Raw genomic sequence first — 18,462 nt, 5'->3', positions numbered from 1 at the left:
CAGAAGTGGCTGCACAGGGAAGCCATCTTGGCTTGCTGTTGTGAAGGATCCATCCGGAGGAGGTTATATACTTGTATTTGCTAGTCTTAGATGACAGAGAATATGCCTATCAGACTCTGCAGGAGTATACCAGGGATCAGCTGCTAGAATGCATACGGGTCGCTCATTCCCTATTAGATCAGGGCACGGAGTTCTCTGAGGTGCAACCATTGATTCAGGCTTATGTTGAGTTGGCTTCATCTAATACCCCTGAAAGCAGGAATGACTTTCTTCCACCATTCAGTGTGGATCAAATAGAATCACTGGTATGGTTGTTGGAGGATGATCCGGATTGCTTCTGGGAACATTATTCAGCATGTTCACCACATGTGCTAGTGAAGTGTATAAACGCAGTGCAGTCTTTAGTCAGACAGGCTATGTGTAAGCTGAGTTTTGTTCAATTAATACTACAGTCCTGGTCAGATTTGTTACACCCAGCCTCAGTCAGCTTGCAACAAACCAGTCCTGCTTCTAATCATTCCTCTGCTCAAAGCTATTCTGGCATTCCCGACAGCACCCCCAGTTACAGCCCAATATACCGTTATCTACCACGTCAGTACCCTGTTCCCACTCGCTGCACCTATCCTGCCGTTAACCCTGTAAAAAAGGACGCTTTAGCAACTATTCCCTCCTCTGTTCCATCCTCCAGCTCTTCTCTGTCCCCAGCTACTCCATCCATTTACAGACCTGCATTTACTTGCAGTGTCCCAGTAACTAAACCCAAGAAGAAGTGAAAATTCTTTCCAACCAGTACCATCCTACCAGTATCCAAACCGGTCAGCCTGCTGTCTGAGAATCCGCCTTCCGTTCAGCCTGATGCCCCAGTGTACGCTACCCAGCCTGATGGCCCGATCCAGCCTGATGATCCTATCCAGCTTGATGACCTGGTGTTCTTGATCCAGCCTGGTGCCAGGTGACTCGGTGACCGCCGTCGTGCCAGGTGACTCGGTGACCGCCGTCGTGCCAGGTGACTCGGTGACCGCCGTCGAGCTTGGTGAGTCGGTGCCCGCTGTCGAACCAGATGACTCGGTGCCCGCGGTTCTTCCAGATGACTCGGTGCCCGCCGTCCTGCCAGATGACTCGGTGCCCGCCGTCCTGCCAGATGACTCGGTGCCCGCCGTCCTGCCAGATGACTCGGTGCCCGCTGTCGAGCTTGGTGAGCCGGTGCCCGCTGTCGAACCAGATGACTCGGTGCCCGCGGTTCTTCCAGATGACTCGGTGCCCGCTGTCGAGCTTGGTGACCCGGTGCCCGCTGTCGTGCCAGATGACTCGGTGCCCGCTGTCGTGCCAGATGACTCGGTGCCCGCTGTCGTGCCAGGTGACCCGGTGCCCGCTGTCGAGCTTGGTGACCCGGTGCCCGCTGTCGTGCCAGATGATTCGGTGCCCGCTGTCGTGCCAGGTGACCCGGTGCCCGCTGTCGAGCTTGGTGACCCGGTGCCCGCTGTCGTGCCAGATGACTCGGTGCCCGCTGTCGAGCTTGGTGAACCGGCGCCCGCTGTCGTGCCAGATGACTCGGTGCCCGCTGTCGAGCTTGGTGAACCGGCGCCCGCTGTCGTGCCAGGTGACTCGGCGCCCGCTGTCGTGCCAGGTGACTCGACGCCCGCTGACCAGCCTGACGTGCCTCTGTCCGCTGACCTGCCTGACGTGCCTCTGTCCGCTGACCAGCCTGACGTGCCAGCCCCTGATATCCAGCCAGTTACCTGACCCAGGCGGTGGAACATTTTGCCCACTAAGGACTGTGTCAGGAATCTAGGAATGACCAGAAAGGTGTGGACTGACACAGGGAAATGCAGGTCTCAGGTACAGTATAATACAGTTATTATTAGCCACCCAGATATATATATATATATATATATATATATATATATATATATAAACGCACAGGGAACAAACCAACCTTTCACTACTCTTAGTAGGTGCAGGAACACAGGCGCAGTCAGGGCTGGAGAGGTGGAACGGTCAGGCCGGCCGTAGGGTTCTGTAATGACCGTTTGGTGGTACCTCTAGTGGTCCCCAGGACAGGATTCTCCAGGGCGCGGAGTCTAAGTCCCAGCCTGCTTATTCACCAGGGCCCCTGATGGTGGGGATGGACTTGGAGCAGACAGGAACCAGGTCGCGGCCCCTGAGTACACCTGCTAGTGGTAGAGGGATCCGCCAGAGGTATGTGCAGGTACGGCTGGATCCGTGCAGGATGGATGGATGGATGGCAGAGTAGTTAGCGTGGTCAGACGGGCCAAGTCAGCAACGTGCGGGCAGCAAGGTACCAAAGGAGCAGGCAGAGAATGGTCAAGGTCACAAGCCGGGTTCAGTAACGGTGGAGGCAGATCAGTACAGAGCAGCAGGCAAAGAGTAAACGGGTCACAAGCCAAGGTACAGCAACAGGAGGTCAAACAGCATAGGAGTAGGCAGAAGAATAGTCAGGGATGAGCCAGTAGTCAGAACAGGAGACGGTCAACAGAGATCAGGATTAAGCCGGGTCAGCAACGAAGCAGGAACACAGGATACAGGTACAGAGGCTCATGGGAAAACATACACCAAGGCCCAGAGCACAGGCCTGGTCATGCCTTATATACACACCTTTCTGTAATCAGCCCCAGGTTTGGCTGATTGTGAGCATCTGGCTGCTAAGAGCACCCGCTGATCAGCTCTGGTACTGCAGCCCACACGGCAGGTGAGTCCCACCACCAGTGCTGAGTCCATTCCTGACAGACTGTTTGGAGCGTGCTGAGGCCGCTCCTTGAGGGGGGGGTACTGTCAGGAATGGACTCACCACTGGTGGTGGGACTCACCTGCCATGTGGGCTGCAGTACCAGGGCTGGCCAGCGGGTGGTCTCAGCAGCCAGAAGCTCACTCCTGCAATCAAGTCATCACCTGAGGCTGATTGCAGGAGGTGTATTTAAGGAGTAGCCAGGCCTGCAGTCAGGGGCTTGGTGTATAGTTTCCCTTGGCCCCTGCATCCTGATCCTGCCTGCTTGTATCCTGACTCTGCACGAACTCTGCCTGTACCGACCTCGGCTATTCCTGACTACTCTTCCGCCTGCTCCTTGTACCTTGCCTGCCCGTTTGCTACCGACCCGGCCTGCCCGACTGCGTTTAGTATTGTTCTTATTGCTATCTGTTGGAGGTTTGGTTTGTTTGCACTGTGTTTATGTATTGTTTAGTCTTTAATAAATTGTATTGTTTTTACTATACCTGAAGCCTGCGTTTCCCTGTGTCAGTCCACACACCTCTGGTCATACCTGGAGCCCTGACACCATGTGTCCTTGCCCAAACTCAAAAAAGCCTATGAAAAAGGTACCAGGGGCATCTCATGGGGCCCCCTACTGACCCCGGGCCCTCGGGCAGTGCCCGAGTTTCCAAATGATCAGTCCGCCCCTGGTGTCCCCATTGGAAGATTTCCATTCTATTACTTTTCTGGGGACAACCCAAAATTTGGGGTTTCTTTTACTTTTGATGATAACGTTAAACAGGACAAATAGAGAGTGTGAATCTAATGGGGGCAGAGAGAGAAATAAAACCTGACTAATTCTAATCCATCTCCATTCTATCCAAAGCAAAAAAAAAAAAAGTTTTGCCTTCAGTTATACTTTAACCTAGAACTAGAGCTAGAAAAATAAACCTGTGAACATGCAGGCTTTTTATTGCAGAAGAGACACGTAGGCTAGGCTTACACGATTTCCAGGCACGTTTTGTGTTTCTTTTTTTGCCAATAGGGAAGTACACTGCCCAAAAAAATTAAAGGAACACTTTTTAGTCAGAGTATAGCATCAAGTCAATTATACTCCTGGGATATTGATCTGGTCAGTTAAGTAGCAGAGGGGGTTGTTAATCAGCTTTGGCGTGAATGAAATTAACAACAGGTGCATTAGATGGGCAACATGGAGACGACCCCCAAAATAGGAATGGTTTACAGGTGGAGGCCACTGACATTTTTTTCCCTACTCATCTTTTCTGACTGTTTTGCATTTGGCTAGGGTCAGTGTCACTACTGGTAGCATGAGGCGATACCTGGACCCTACAGAGGTTGCACAGGCAGTCCATTCCTCCAGGATGGTACATCAATACGTGCCATTGCCAGAAGGTTTGCTGTGTCTCAAGAGCATGGAGAAGATTCCAGGAGACAGGCAGTTACACTAGGAGAGCTGGACAGGGCCATAGAAGGTCCTTAACCCATCAGCAGGACCGGAATCTGCTCCTTTAGGCAAAGAGGAACAGGATGATCACTGCCAGAGCCCTACAAAATGAACTCCAGCAGGCAACTGGTGTGAAGATCTCTGACTAAACAATCAGAAACAGACTTCGTGAGGGTGGCATGAGGGCCCGAGGTCTTCTAGTAGGCCCTATGCTCACTGTCCGGCACCATAGAGCTCGACTGGCATTTACCATTGAACACCAGAATTGGCAGGTCCGCCACTGATGCCCTGTGCTTTTCACAGATGAGAGCAGGTTCACCCTGAATACGTGACAAACGTGAAAGGGTCTGGAGAAGCCATGGAGAACATTATGCTGCCTGTAACATGGTTCAACATGACTGTTTTGGTGGTAAGTCAGTGATGGTCTGGGGGGGGGAAATCCATGGAGGGACGCACAGACCTCTACAGGCTAGACAATGGCACCCTGCCATTAGGTATCGGGATGAAATCCTTGGACCCATTCTCAGATCCTACACTAGTGCAGTGGGTCCTGGGTTCCTCCTGGTGCACGACAATGCCCGGCCTCGTGTGACGAGAGTATGCAGACAGTTCCTGGAGAATGAAAGAATTGATACCATTGAATGGCCCCCACGCTCGTCTGACCTAAATTCAGTAGAACACCTCCGGGATATCATGTTTTGGTCCATTCGACAGCCCCAGGTTGCACCTCAGACTGTCCAGGAGTTCAGTGATGCCCTGGTCCAGATCTGGGAGGAAATCCCCCAGGACATCATCCGTTGTCTCATTAGGAGCATGCCCCGATGTTGTCAGGCATACATACAAGCACGTGGGGGCCATACAAACTACGGAGTACCATTTTGAGTTGCTGCAATTAAATTTCAGCAAAATGGACTAGCCTGCAGCATCATTTTTTCACTTTGATTTTTGGGGTGTCTTTGAATTCAGTCCTCTGTAGGTTGATCATTTTCATTTCCATCAAACAATGTGGCAATCTTACATTCCTAACACATTACCCCGTCCATATCAGTATAGATATCCAGTATGATATTTTCCCCCATTGAGATCTGATGTGTTTTCAAAGTGTTCCTTTAATTTTTTTGAGCAGTGTATTTACTTTTATGTTACTTTGGTGCAAATTGGATGAAACTTTGATGCAACTTGAGTGCCAGAGATTGTAAAGTTGCACTGCATGAACAGAATTGTCATACTTTACTAATAGAAAAAAAAAACACCCCAACAAAAAGCGCATAACGCATCAAAAACGCACTACATGTGTTTCTGCCGTGTGTCCATTGAAGTTTATTAAACCAAAAACACACTGTGTTGCTTTTAAAAAAAGTTTCTGACCCTTTCCAAAAATGCATAGATGTGAATGTGTCCCATAGGAAACCATGCTGAATGGACCGTAGTACGTCTGAACCAGGCCAAGTTTTTACTACAATAAAATACATCTACCTACCTGTGTAAATGCCCAACACCTATAGCAAGGGCTTTAACCAAATTTAATCAGAACTGCAGTTTGCTTTTATCTACAGACACGCCTGATCTGCATAGGCAGTTTTTAGTAAAGTTGAACTATGCTTTTAAGAGAAAGCAGTCAAGAGGAAAGAGAAAGCACAGCTCAGCTACATGTTTTTACCACCCCCCTGAACTGCAAGTGAACCTACCCTGAGGGCCAGTTCACACCGCATGTAGTCCAGTGCATTTTTTTCTGCATCAGAAATGCATGGACAGTAGGTTATATGGTTTCCAATGGCATAGTTCACACCAGTGCATTCCAGGTCCAGAAACAAAACGTAGAACATGCTGGAATGGGGAAAACCACACCAGAACGCACACATCCTTATTAACCGCTTGCCTACCGGGCACTTATACCCCCTTCCTGCCCAAGCCAATTTTCAGCTTTCAGTGCTGTTGCACTTTGAACAACAATTGCGCAGTCATGCAAAACTTTACCCATATGAAATTTTTATCTTTTTTTCACACAAATAGAGCTGGTATTTAATCCCCACTAGGTATTTTATTTTTTGCACTATAAACAAAAAGAGCAAAAAAATAGTTAAAAAAAAAAATTTCTTCTTTGTTTCTATTATTATTACATTATGCAAACAGGTAATTTTCTCCTTCACTGATGTGCGTTGATGAGACTGCACTGATAGGCAGCACTGATGAGGAGGCACTAATGATGCTGCACTGATAGGCAGCACTGATGAGGAGGCACTAATGATGCTGCACTGATAGGCAGCAATGATGGGCACTGATGGGTGGCACTGCTAATCAGGTGATGTCCTGTGACATATATGTTCCTCAAAAGGCTGCTGATAACCGGTAACTGTATTTACCTTGTGATCTGCTATGTCATTTGACATAGCTGATCACGTAAAAGGCCGCTGTGGTTGGCATTTTACCTAGTTATGTGATCAGTTGTGTCCATAGAACAACGCCGGGTGAATGTGGGAGGACGTCCTCCCACAACTGGATAACCGTGATGTAGCCGTCATTCAGCGCCATTTAATTCATTTTTGATATTCAAAATAAACTCCCCCATCCATCCATGTCTCCATGCTTTATTTTGTGGAGAAATCACTTTAAAAAAAAACAGTCCCTAGCATTTCTGTCCATGGCCATCTTGAGTAAGGGCAGATGATTCATGTAGAAATTACTTCCAGGAATCTATCTGCCTTTAGCTCAGGCATGCAGGCAGGAGAGTGTGCTTAGCTGAGAAAACCCTTCCTCCCCTCCCGAAGACTCCTAGGATGTAATGATATCATTTGCCTAAGCATGGAAACCAGGAAGTAACTGAAGAGATGTAAAAAAACTGTTTAAAACAAGTAAATATAATTCCTACCTATTTACCAAATGCTAGAAGCATAAGAATCCTAAATAGTCAACATTGATTGAGAGAGTGAAATTCCACTTTAAGCCCTGGTTCACACCAGTGCGACTTGTCATGTGATCTGAAAGTTCCACAAGCCACGCCCTATTGTCCGCAATGTAACCCTTCAAACCGGTGTGACGCAAACTCCATTGGTGTTGCACCAATTTTGAAAGCAGTTCCTGCACTATTTTATGCGATTTCAGGTGCGATTTGCATAGACATCTGTGCATGAAGCCGCAGAGATGTCTGCCAAGCCGTACTTGAAGTCTCACTGACATGCAAATTTGAAATTGTGTGACTTCAAGTGAAGTTGCACAATTTCAAAGTTGAATCTAGTCTAAACCAGGGCTGAGTAAAAGCGGAGTTCCAGTCAGTTTTGTGTTTATGAACCGCTTCCCCTCCGCCCTATAGCAGAAATACTGTTACAGGGCGGCAGGGGTGCGCAAAGTCACATATACAGTGGGGATCGAATGTTTGGGCACCCCAGCTAAAAATTTGTATTAATGTGCATAAAGAAGCCAAGGAAAGATGTAAAAATCTCCAAAAGGCATCAAATTACAGATTAGACATTCTTATAATATGTCAACAAAAGTTAGATTTTATTTCCATCATTTACACTTTCAAAATAACAGAAAACAAAAAAATGGCGTCTGCAAAAGTTTGGGCACCCTGCAGAATTTATAGCATGCACTGCCCCTTTTGCAAAGCTGAGACCTGCCAGTGTCATGGATTGTTCTCAATCATCGTCTGGGAAGACCAGGTGATGTCAATCTCAAAGGTTTTAAATGCCCAGACTCATCTGACCTTGCCCCAACAATCAGCACCATGGGTTCTTCTAAGCAGTTGTCTAGAAAACTGAAACTGAAAATAGTTGACGCTCACAAAGCTGGAGAAGGCTATAAGAAGATAGCAAAGCGTTTTCAGATGTCAATATCCTCTGTTCGGAATGTAATTAAGAAATGGCAGTCATCAGGAACAGTGGAAGTTAAAGCAAGATCTGGAAGACCAAGAAAAATATCAGACAGAACAGCTCGCAGGATTGTGAGAAAAACAATTCAAAACCCACGTTTGACTGCACGATCCCTCCAGAAAGATCTGGCAGACACTGGAGTTGTGGTACACTATTCCACTATAAAGAGATACTTGTACAAATATGGTCTTCATGGAAGAGTCATCAGAAGAAAACCTCTTCTACGTCCTCACCACAAAAATCGTTTGAACTTTGCAAATGAACATATAGACAACCCTGATGCATTTTGGAAACAAGTTCTGTGGACCGATGAGGTTAAAATTGAACTTTTTGGCCGGAATGAGCAAAGGTACGTTTGGAGAAGAAGGGGCACAGAATTTAATGAAAAGAACCTCTGTCCAACTGTTAAGCATGGGGTTGGATCAATCATGCTTTGGGGTTGTGTTGCAGCCAGTGGCACAGGGAACATCTCACGAGTAGAAGGAAAAATTAATTCAATAAAATTTCAGCAAATTTTGGATGGTAACTTGATGCCATCTGTGAAAAAGCTGAAGTTAAAGAGAGGATGGCTTCTACAAATGGATAATGATCCTAAACACACCTCGAAATCCACGGGGGATTACATCAAGAGGCGTAAACTGAAGGTTTTGCCATGGCCTTCACAATCTCCTGACCTCAACATAATTGAAAATCTATGGATAGACCTTAAAAGAGCAGTGCGTGACACAGCCCAGAAATCTCAAAGAACTGGAAGACTTTTGTAAGGAAGAATGGGCAAAGATACCTCAAACAAGAATTGAAAGACTCTTGGCTGGCTACAAAAAGCGTTTACAAGCTGTGATACTTGCCAAAGGGGGCAGCACAAGATATTAACTCTGCAGGGTGCCCAAACTTTTGCAGACGCCATTTTTTTGTTTTCTGTTATTTTGAAAGTGTAAATGATGGAAATAAAATCTAACTTTTGTTGACATATTATAAGAATGTCTAATCTGTAATTTGATGCCTTTTGGAGATTTTTCCATCTTTCCTTGGCTTCTTTATGCACATTAATACAAATTTTTAGCTGGGGTGCCCAAACTTTCGATCCCCACTGTGTATATATATATATATACACACATACATACATACATACATACATACATACACACACACATATATACACACACACACACACAATTTGCATTCGCGGCCTTGGCTGTCAATCACCGAGTCCTGGACAGTGATTACTCCCCGGCACCTGGTGATCGCCGAGCATCTCCGACAGGGAAGAGGCCTGTATGTAAACAATACAGATCTCTCCCCTGTCAGCTCCTGCACACTGCTTTGTATGGCTCTGCATAGCAGAGCCATACAAAGCAGTGTGCTTACAGTGAAACACACAGTACAACCTTTTGATCGCCTAACATGTTAACCTCTTCCTGCCCAGTGCCATTAGTACAGTGTCAGTGCTTTTTATTAGCACTGATCACTGAACTGGTGTCACTGGGGATGTTTAAATCCTCTGGAGGACAAGTGGTTAAAAGTCAGCAGCTACAAAAACTGCAGCTGCTGACTATCAATAAACAAACACTTACCTGCCCCCTCGGTCCCACGATGTGCTCACCTGCGCCATGAATTCTCTGCCCAGCATCACAACTGCTTGTGGCTTCACAGCCGGGTGCCAACTGAGCATGCGCGAGTCGCGCTGCACATTCTGAATGGTCCGGCAGTCCTCTGGGACCCGTGAAGGAGACTGCGGGAGGAAGGAGGGGGGGCCGAACTTCCAGCTCACCTTGCAGCAGCTGAGTGAGCAAGGAGTGGGAGCGGGTACCTTCTAAAGACAGGTATCCGCTCCCCCTCCCCACCAAAAGGTGCAAAGTATGGCAGTGGAGCTTCCACTTTTGGGTGGAACTCCGCTTTAAAAAAAAGGGGAAAAAAATGCGCTGAAACGCATCAAATACATGCATGCAAAAACGCATCCGGAACGCATCTGGACTGTGTTTCTATGGTGTGAACTAGACCTTAGGGAGGGTTATATCTTATATTGTAAAGCGCTCAGCAAACTGTTGGCTCTATAAATCCTGTATAGTAATATTATACGGGATTTATATTATTATACAGGATTTATATGGCGCCAACAGTTTGCGCAGCGCTTTACAGCATGAAGGCAGACAATATAGTAACAATCCAGTTTGGTACAAGAGGAATCAGAGGGCCCGGCTCCTTAGAGCTTACAATCGTATAACCAATACCAGGTTGTTGTTGCCATCTGTGTCCCCATGGGAAGCCATCCCTTCCTCTCCCATAGCCCAACAGGAAGTGAGAGGAAATCCCTCCTAAGCGAGGGAAACACTTGGCTGTCACCAGAACTCGTGTCCTATTTTGTTTTAGTTTTGGATAGAGAGGAGTTAGACCCCCGTCAGGTTTTTATAGCCCTCAGTGCCCCCATTAGGGAGATTCACCGCCACGATTTATCCTGGTGACCACTAAAGAAAACCCCAGAACAATAACAGATGGGACAGTCGCTCTCGTGACAACCAGGTCTGTCCTTAGCTTTGCAGGGATTTCCTCTCACTTCCTGTTTTGGCTATGGGACAGGAAGTGAAGGGAAATCTCCCCAATGTGGACACAGATGCCAAAAAAAACACAGCTGACAGGGGTTATAACCTTCCCTTACTCTATCCAAAATGAATACAAAAGGGTTTTGGGCTCAGTTCTACATAAGGGCCCCATTCACATCTACAAAATGCGGTATTTCCGACCACTGACCGAGCACACAGCCCAGGAGCTGACTTCACTTGCTGCATGCTTGTTCCTGGCCACTAACAATGTATTAGAGCGGGTGGCAGCCAGGAAAGTGGTATTTTCCAGAATAGGTCAGTCCTGGCGGCTCTGCCCCCACACTTCAAATGGACTTGGGGTGTCCGAGGAGATCCCCTGCGTGTGATCCCCGGAGCCCTCAGAGAGCCGGGAGGGTGACGTCTCCAACAACCGTCTCTACTACCACATAGTGCTCGCAAGACAAGTCATAACTTACCGGTGTCCGTCCTCCCGCTGGGCCTGAGTCTGGATGGTAGGCGCCATGCTAGCTTAGAACACACAACCCATAGCCGTCTGCATCCCCAGTCCTTCAATCGCTCCGCCTCCTCTAACACACACACACAACAGGCACAACAGAGGCCACCCATGACGTAAGGTCCTGAACGTGCCGCACGGAATCATGGGACTTGTTGTTTGGACGTAGAAGCGCTAGCTATTGTTGAATAAAGATAGGCGGAGTCGCAGGGCCCGCCTACCGACGCGTCTGTGGTTGAGAGCGGTAGGCACGTGATCTCGTCACAGAACAATGGCGGCGCCCATGAACCCAGCGATGGGTCCTCAGGCACCTGTGGGCGGCGGACCTCCTGGGCCTCAGCTTGGCCCAGGGGCAGCTCAGCAGCAGATGGGAATGCCACAGCAGCAGCAGGACTTTGACCCGGTGCAGAGGTACAGGATGCTCATCCCGCAGCTGAAGGAGAGTCTCCAGGTACCCGCCGGGCTGAGGGGAGAGCGGGAGGCGGTTATCACTGGTATACACTAGAGGGGGCTAGAGAGGACAGGTGACCACAGCGGCCAGTCAGCGCCTATTCTCTGTAGTTCCCTGGTCTCCTCCTCCCATGCCCGCCTCAAGGACTTCTCCAGGGTGTCACCCATCCTCTGGAACTCCCTACCCCAATCCATCAGATTATCACCTACTCTCCTCTCCTTTAGGCACACCCTAAAAACCCATCTCTTCAGGGAAGCCTACCTCACCCCCTGCTAACTGCTGATCTCCTCCACTCTTCCTACCACTCCATCCCCCACAGCTTTTCCTCCTGTACCACTATCCCCTCCCTCCTAGATTGTAAGCTCCAAGGAGCAGGGCCCTCGAACCCCTCGTGTATTGCGTAGTATTGTTATTGTACTGTCTAGTGTATTGTCCCCCATTGTAATGTACAGTGCTGAGGGAAGTGTTGGCGCTATATAAATACTGTATAATAATATTCGCTGGGAAATGGAAAGCAGGCCTGTGGTTGCTAGGGGTGACTGTCTCCCAGGAGATGCTGGGGGCGGGGCCCCGCTGCATGTTATAGGGCTGTCATCCTTCTCTACCTAGGCACGACCACGAGGGAACTATGAACACACAGCTGTGCGCACACCTCATATTCTTCTACGTAGAGCTGAAGGCAATTTTTTTCTTAGTTGTGGAGAGAGATATCTGTTAGTTTTATCGTTCTTGTGGTCATTCACCCGATTTATCCTGAAGACTGTTACCACCGAAAGTGAAAGGAAATCCAAATTTTGGGTTGTCACCAGAACAGGAATAGAAGGCAAATCTGCCAATGGGAACCTTAGTTCTATTGATAACCAGAAATTCTTTCATTGTGGAGGGATTTCCTCTCACTTCCTGTTTTTGCTACGGGACAGGAGGTAAAGAGAAATCCCCCCCCCCCCCCATAGGACACAGATGGCAAAAAAAGAAAAGCAGCCCCTTCCTTCTACTGGCCATACATGGGTCGGATTCCGAAAAATGTTTCTTTTGAAAATCATAACTTAGAATTGTCTTTGAATTGCGCACCATTAGAGGGCCGCAGCAGTGGACGATTTTCTTGCGGCCATCGAATTTGAGTGATCGAGCATGTTGGAAAATGTTTGAAAAAGCAAAAGCATTTCTAATCAAAGATGGGAGAATTGTGCAAGAAATATAATCGAAAAAGAAATGTGTGCTAGCTGTGACCTGGAAAGAAGAGAAGATTCCCAGCCATGAAAATTCTTTTCTGTAACAACATGGGGTGAAGTTTGAAGGCTTGGTTGGTCGAATTTTGAAAGCAATGGTGGCACCATCGGATTACAAAACGCATAAAATTTCTGATTTTTTAAAGAAACAATTGAGTACTGACGTGATACTTTATTTGCACTAACATACAATTTTGAGGACAAGCTTTCGGGGAGTGTCCACCGACCTCAAGGTCCAGGCAGTACTACAAAGTTTTAGCAGAATGTTAGAAGAGATGTTGAAAGGGGGAGAAAAAAAACCCAGAAAGAAACAAACAGATATACACAGCAATGGTTATCAGACTAGGATTAGAGATAAGACACAGCAAAAGCAAAGACTGGGGGGGGGGGGGGGGACAACACTCACAGAGGGGGTCGTAAAATTGTTGGATAATGAGTGAGGAATCCCATGTCCAAATTCAGGCCGTTATCTCTTGTGTCAAATAGAATTATCATTCTTAGTTCAAAGGTTTTCCTTTCCTGAACAGTTTTGAAAATCCCTTTTTGGAACTGAGATCTTGAGGTCTTCCATAGTGTGGTCTGGTTGTGCGAAATGGTGTCCCACAGGTGTGCAAAAGTCATCTTCTTTATGTTCCTTGATGGTATGTCTGTGCAAATTCATCCTTGTTTGCAACTTCTGTCCTGTTTCGCCAACATAAGATCCTTTGCTGCATTTTCTGCACTGGATAAGGTACACAACATTACTGGAGGTGCAGCTGTATGATCCGGAGGTATTGAAGATCCCTTTTGAGTGTCTGACACTTTTTGATGGATTGATTTGGTTGTTTGTGATTTTCTACAAAGGAAATTTGTTCAGAATTCGACCCATGTATGGCCTGCCTTACTCTATCCAAACAACTTTATTTGTATTGATTTATTTTAGTTTTGGATTGAGTGTGGAAGGGTTAGACCCTCTGTTCAGGTTTTTATTGCTGTCTGTGTCCCCTTTGGGGTGATTTAGGGCTCTTTTCACAAGGAAGTTTCAATCAGGTCCACCTGCCTGTTTTTTAGGAGGACCCGATCGGAACCTCCATTCTCCCCTATGGAGCGGAGGGTATAAACGGATATTTATCAAATTAAACCTTTCCAAAACCGAGTTCGTAGTTTTCCCCTCAGCCCGCGACCCCCCCGACTTCTCCAGCACGACCAACAACACCACCATCAGTCCCACCCCGCAAGCCAGAGTACTAGGTGTCATCCTAGACTCCAATCTGTCTTTCCAGCCCCAGGTCCTATCGCTGACAAATTCATGTAGACTCCACCTCCGCAACATCTCCAAAATACCTCCATTCCTAACTCCAGAAACTACTAAGCAACTCATTCACTCCCTTGATAATATCACGACTTGACTACTATAACTGCCTCCTCACCGGCTTACCTCACCACAGGCTATCCCCGCTTCAGTCTATCCTGAATTCTGTGGCCAGACTCATCCACCTTACTAATCGCTCCGTATCCGCCACCCCCCCCTGTCATTCCCTCCACTGGCTTCCGATTGTCCAACGCATAAAATTCAAACTACTAACATTGACGTACAAAGCTGTTCATAACACTGCCCCAAACTACATCACCGATCTGATATCCATCTACCACCCAAAACATACTCTCTGCTCCTCACAAGACCTCCTACTCTTTAGTTCCCTGGTCTCCTCCTCCCATTCCCATCTCCAGGACTTCCCCCATCCTCTGGAACTTACTACCCCTATCCATCAGACTGTCACCTACCCTCCTCACCTTTAGGCGCACCCTGAAAATCCATCTCTTCAGGGAAGCCTACCCCGCCCTTACCTAATTGCCGATCTCCTCCACTCTTCCTACCACTCCATCCCCCACAGCTATTTCCTCCTGTACCACTATTCCCTCCCTCCTAGATTGTAAGCTCCAAGGAGCAGGGCCCTCGAACCTCTCATGTATTGCACTGTACTGTCTCATGTACTGTCTCCCATTGTAATGTACAGCGCTGAGCAAACTGTTGGCGCTATATAAATACTGTATAATAATAAAATAATATGTGTCTGTTTACATCTGCCAACATCCGATCCGCCAAAAAGGGGTGGATGGGGATTCAGTTCCCTGTCCGTCGGATCGTGTTGGATGAAAATGGACAGGTGGTCCATTTCCATCCAACCCCCCTTTTGAGGAGAGCAAGCAGCTCTGGTCTGTTCTGCAGCAGTGGAGCAGACACAGAGCTGTCATCTGCTTGCTCAGCATGGATCAGCGGAGAGATTCCCCACTGAGCAAGTGGATCCACTAAACAGGTCCATCCCGTGTGAAAGGACCCGTCCCCTCTCTATTTGTACTGGTGACCTGGGGAAGAGCTCAGACATGTATGGATACTAGTCTGAGCCCACCAGGAAAGTGCGACCTGTGCTGGGCCAATCATAAGCAGGGGAGACATTCCCCACCTTGATGCTGCATTTATGAATGTGCATTGTACAAGTGTGCATGCTGGGTGGGGAATGCCCTGGCCGCAGATGTCGTACTGGTGACACCTTCCTGGCAGGGCTCAGACTAGAAATCAAACGCCTGAGCTCATCCCTACCAGTGACCTCTCCAAAACAGGAAGTGAGGGGAAATGTTAGTCGTCTCCAGAACAGGAGTTGAGCAGATTTTCGGGCCGAGTTGGTTGTGGTGCAGAAAATTGCAGCCGATTGTCCACATACCTCGGGGCTATCATGGCCAGGAAGCCTGTACAAAGCAATGACAGGCTGACAGCAGCTGTCCACTGCTGTTCAGGAGTTTTCTTACAGCCAGCAGTTACCTGCAGATAGGGAAATATCATCATACTTGGGTGCAGGCTGCACATTTGTTTTCTCAGCTGCAGTTTTTCGTAAGATACATGCTGTACCATGGCTGACCAGGACATTTAAATGAAGCCTTACACCCCGATCACACCTATCCCAACTCTGATATCGTGCCACTTACAGTGAAGTTGCTTGATTTCAAAGTCAGGTGACATGCCTATTTGAAGTACGATTTGCAAGACGTGACACAGATGTCTATGCAAATCGCAGCAAAAGTAGTGCATGCACTACTTTAGAAATTGGTGTGGCTCTTACCAAGTCAGAACTGCACCGATATGATCGCTATCGGACAATAGGGTGCGACTTGCCATGCGATTTGCAAATCACATGCTAATTCACACCCAGTGTGACCAGGCACTTTAGGTAGAACCAAACCCTCCTATCCTTTACAGCCAGGAAAGCTGCCATCTTAGCCTCTGTTTGATCTGCAGTTGCCATGGTGTTGCACATGTGATCATGTGAAACCAGTCCTTTTGATGGCTTGACAGTTTGGTTGAGAGCACAAGCAACTGTGACAGTTGGCATTCCCAGCATGCTTTGAATGTATTTATGTTGGGAAACTTACATGAATGGTTTTAATTGAGCTTTAACCACTAGCGGACTGCTCAATGTTGATATACTGTGGCGGGGTGGCCGCTCTGCACTGCATCATGTAAATGTATGCGATCCAGGATTTCTGGCCATAGCAGTTCACGCATTCATGACCTCTTGATGAATAAGTGCAAACACGGGAACTGCGTTAACTTTGCTCTTTCCCTCCACTGTATGGCCTTGTGGATTGCTATGTTAATGTACAGCCATCCAGGATTTCTTTTACTATTCCATAAAGACTGAGTCAGCTGCTCTGCAACCCATACGTGTGCAAGTTAGAACATGGCAGAACACGCTGTAGTGCTAATGGCTGTGTGTCTCATCACAGTAGTGCTATGCCACAGGTATTCTGGCAAGTAAATTGTCACATCTCATATAATTTTTGGTCAAGCTAAAGAAGAATGTACAATCAGATTGTATAGTGTATGGTCAGTCTTATGGTGGCCATACACACTTGTATAAATGATCGATTTCCATTTTGCTCACACACGCCATTTTGCCACACACAGGGAAGTGGATGTTAAGCAATGGTTGGAAGATACCATCGTAAATTATCAATCACATCCAGGGTGGATTTGATTTAAATCAAACTGATTTAAATCACTAGTCAGTAAGGCTTGATTTAAATCCTAGTTTTCTACATAAAGACTAATTCTTGCTGGTATAACTTTAATATGCAAGTAGATGAAGATTTTTAGAATAACAACTTTTCATATTAGTTTTTTTATCCCCAGTTTAATAGGTTAATCATTCATATTTGGACAACTTTTCTGTTGTATTTAGGAAGGAGAAAAATAATCATTACCTTAATAATAACAATTTAAATAGATTTATTCAACTGAAACAATAACATTCCAGCATATGTGATTTGCTTAAACATCCATGTTTGTGAACTAATTTGGCTAAACAAAATCTATATATTTTAAGAAACTTAGACTGTCAGCCCCTTCCTCCTCACACTTAGTTTCACTTTCTTCTTGTGCAGATCTATTCCACTCCAAACAATCAGAAAAATATTGTTTCTATTCTATTCACTGAACGTCTTGAAACTTAGCACTGAAGGGGTTGATTCTGTATTCATAGGTTTGTAGAAGTTAGGATTAAGGTCTTTTTCTTAACTCTGTTCATGTTATAACATTTTTGCTGTGAAGAAGAGGCATGTGATCTCCGCTGAGTCAAATTCAGTTTTGAGAACTGCAAAAGTAAACCAACATCTGTGATAATATCTTGTAGGCAGAGAAACTGCCCAATAATCTTACAAAAACCTCTGGAAGAGCATGACATTGTGAATGGATTCATGGAATTTATTTACCAAAAAAATTCAACATATACAGCCTTATTCTACATAATTAAAAAACGAATCTTTATTTCATGATGGAATAACCTTTGGATGGTAATATATTTTCCTCAAAAAGCATTTTATTTAAAAAAAATCTGATTTAAATAAAAAAAATCTGATTTTGTTTGATTTTTTTTTTTTTTTAAAAATGATTGATTTTTATCCACCCTGATCACATCTGTTTCCATCATGCAGTGTCATAATCTGATTAACTGAAATACAATCAGATTCATGACCAGAACGTCTCAATGCTGCTGATCAATGCAAATTGATAGTCCCCTTATCAACTCAGTTTGATTGAATCTGATCTAAACCGATTGGAAGGGAAATTAATGGTTATATGACAGTTCTGTTACTTTGATTGAATCGAACATTGATTGAATAACAACATTGAAATGTGTGGCCACTGTTTGAATCATTCTTACCTTTTCATCTGAGGGCAACTGTGAAATCATCAGTTTCCCATCACTTTGTCTCAGTGATGATTCTCACCAGTACACATAGAGAGGGGAGAATCTCTCCAGTGGGGTCACAGGCAACAATTAAAACCTCACAGTCTAACACTGTCCAAAACTCCCCCCAAAAATGTTTTTCTTAGAGATGCACTTTATACAGATATACAGCTTACCAGCAATGTCTGCCTGTGTTCCCTTTGACTCCCAGCTGCATTTTTTCATAAGATACTTGGATGATGAATAAATCTTTAATGGAGAACTTAGAGGAACTTCTTATCTGCAAAATCTCAGAAGGGAATCCCCCTCAAGTTTCATCTTACATCCTGTGATTTCTCTGGGACAGGAAGTGAAGGGAAATTTCCTGTTATTTATTACAGATCTTTACAAAGCTGTACATTCACACCAGTTCCTGTCTTTAAAGTATAACTGAGTTGTGTGCACAATTGTTAGGCATTTATT

The 18,462-nt window shown here is 46.2% G+C and overlaps 2 protein-coding genes across 2 annotated transcripts in view; one reads left to right on the top strand and one right to left on the bottom strand.

The window, feature by feature from the left end:
• The window catches only part of PAF1 (PAF1 component of Paf1/RNA polymerase II complex), a 36,131-nt gene extending 24,936 nt beyond the window's left edge, over window positions 1-11,195 (bottom strand). Inside the window, exon 1 of the mRNA XM_089679799.1 lies at window positions 11,058-11,195. Within this exon, the coding sequence (XP_089535925.1) occupies window positions 11,058-11,104 (47 nt within the window). The 5' untranslated portion in view covers window positions 11,105-11,195. The remainder of the gene's footprint in view (window positions 1-11,057) is intronic.
• Window positions 11,196-11,315: 120 nt separating this feature from the next.
• MED29 (mediator complex subunit 29) overlaps window positions 11,316-18,462 on the top strand; it is a 59,918-nt gene continuing 52,771 nt past the window's right edge. The window contains exon 1 of the mRNA XM_089679801.1: window positions 11,316-11,546. Coding sequence (XP_089535927.1) covers window positions 11,367-11,546 — 180 coding nt within the window. The 5' untranslated portion in view covers window positions 11,316-11,366. The remainder of the gene's footprint in view (window positions 11,547-18,462) is intronic.

This window comes from Staurois parvus, unplaced genomic scaffold (assembly GCF_062004578.1).
Source record: "Staurois parvus isolate SC_StPar_1 unplaced genomic scaffold, SC_StPar_1.0 ptg000232l, whole genome shotgun sequence".
Taxonomy (NCBI): Eukaryota; Metazoa; Chordata; class Amphibia; order Anura; family Ranidae; genus Staurois; species Staurois parvus.
Note: the sequence above shows the minus strand (reverse complement) of the source record. Positions and strands in the feature narration are given on the sequence as shown.